A 1,697-nucleotide genomic window follows, 5' to 3' on the forward strand; every position below is an offset into this window, starting at 1 on the left:
CGAGGCTAGGTGAACATGGACATGATGTTGTATTTTTTTATCTCTTTCTTTGTATCTAACTGAATTCCTTAAATACTCAGGTGTGTCGTGGACACTGCTACATGAGATGGATTACCTCAAATATGTGTCAGTGAGGAGAGATTATATTGTTCTACCAGAGGGGGCTCTAACTAACGCTACACGCCTGCGATGGTGGCAGCCTTTCACCATCTCTTCAGGCTTGGCTACCCCAAGCCTAGAAAGAGCTCAGTGGGCAATAGACAACATCTTGGTTGGAGGATCCGACATCAATCCATCCACACTTCTGGACACCTTTGATGATGGTGATTTGCAATCTAATAATATAGTTATCGATCAATCAATGAAGACCCTGGTTTAATCACTTTAAAAGTTCCTCCTTCTGATAAACTACTTGTTTTGCTTTCACTAGAGGGCGTTTCTCATGAAGAAAGCTGGAGCTTCTATCCTAACGCCGTGCGCACCGCTGGCTTCTGTGGAAATCCCTCATTTCACCTCTACTGGCCGAACAAAAACCAAGACAGGACACATAACATCCTCGCTACCCGAGAGCTTATAGTGCAGCCCGGATATATTTTACAGTTCAAAGTAAAGGAAGCTAGATCTTGCTCATATTTGCATCTGTTTTTATAACATCCAAGTCATAACATGTCCCTTTTCTGCAGATCGTGGTTGGCTGTGAGGCAGACACATGTGATGACCATCACTCTGTCCTGCTACAGTACAGAAAAGACGCACGGTAAGATTCAAAGCGAAAAACCCAGCATGAAACATTTAATGGCATTAGATCATGGTACACTTACTGATGGATCTGCTCTACATGGGATGTATTTTTCTTTAAATGATAAAGTATATAGGCATGTAGTTCTTTATAAGTAGTTAACTGTCTTGACATCTTTATTTAGTCTAAATACAGATTAGCTGGTCCCTGAGCTCAACATACAGTAGTAGCCATTTAAAATTTCCCTACTTTCCTTGATGGGCCCTTGGCTGGTCCTTGGCTAGTCCCCTAAAGTGTTGGGCATGTTACTTGGAAAAAGTAATTAGTTATAGTTACTAGTTACTTCTCCCAAAAGGTAACTGAGTTACTACACAATAAAAGTAACTAGTTACTAGTAAAAGTAACTATTGCGTTACTTTTGTGTTTCTCGCCCCCGTAACTCTCACCACCCGGCCCCCACCTTCTCGCCGTGTGTTTCAAAAGCCAGCTGAATAGAGACGACGACAAAGACAAGAACCTGCAGAGAGTTTTGCATTTATTGCAACTTAAAGTAAATTACATCAGGGGGGAACGCTATCTGATGGGCCTATAAACCCAGTCCATCCATCCAACATTAGATCGTTCACGCTCTCCGTAGTTCCCCTGTGGCGCGAGCACAGCTGTTGCGTGCCTTTAGCGAGCATGCGCATTTCCTGTCGCTAGCGCGTGAATCGTGCCGCCTGCGCTGTGCAGACATGCAGGTGAAACTATCTGATGGGGAAACGCAGATCGCTGGAGTCCTCCTCATTCTCCATCTCTCTCTGCGTTAACACCCGTAACAGCCATTCTCATCCTCCCCTCTCTCATGACAAGGCGCGCACGAGTCCTATCATAAAAAAAGGTTCATTGTGCGACCTGAGTAACGCGCAGTAACGGGGTGTCGGCAATGGTAACTGCGTGATACTTACAGTAAGAGTAA

The 1,697-nt window shown here is 44.3% G+C and overlaps 1 protein-coding gene across 1 annotated transcript in view; it reads left to right on the forward strand.

The window, feature by feature from the left end:
• The window catches only part of reln (reelin), a 245,497-nt gene that overhangs the window by 230,962 nt on the left and 12,838 nt on the right, over nt 1-1,697 (forward strand). Inside the window, 3 exon segments of the mRNA XM_015387357.1 lie at nt 81-323; nt 431-606; nt 684-811. Of these exon segments, the coding sequence (XP_015242843.1) occupies nt 81-323; nt 431-606; nt 684-811 (547 nt within the window).

This window comes from Cyprinodon variegatus, unplaced genomic scaffold (assembly GCF_000732505.1).
Source record: "Cyprinodon variegatus isolate N-32 unplaced genomic scaffold, C_variegatus-1.0 Scaffold392, whole genome shotgun sequence".
Classification (NCBI taxonomy): Eukaryota; Metazoa; Chordata; class Actinopteri; order Cyprinodontiformes; family Cyprinodontidae; genus Cyprinodon; species Cyprinodon variegatus.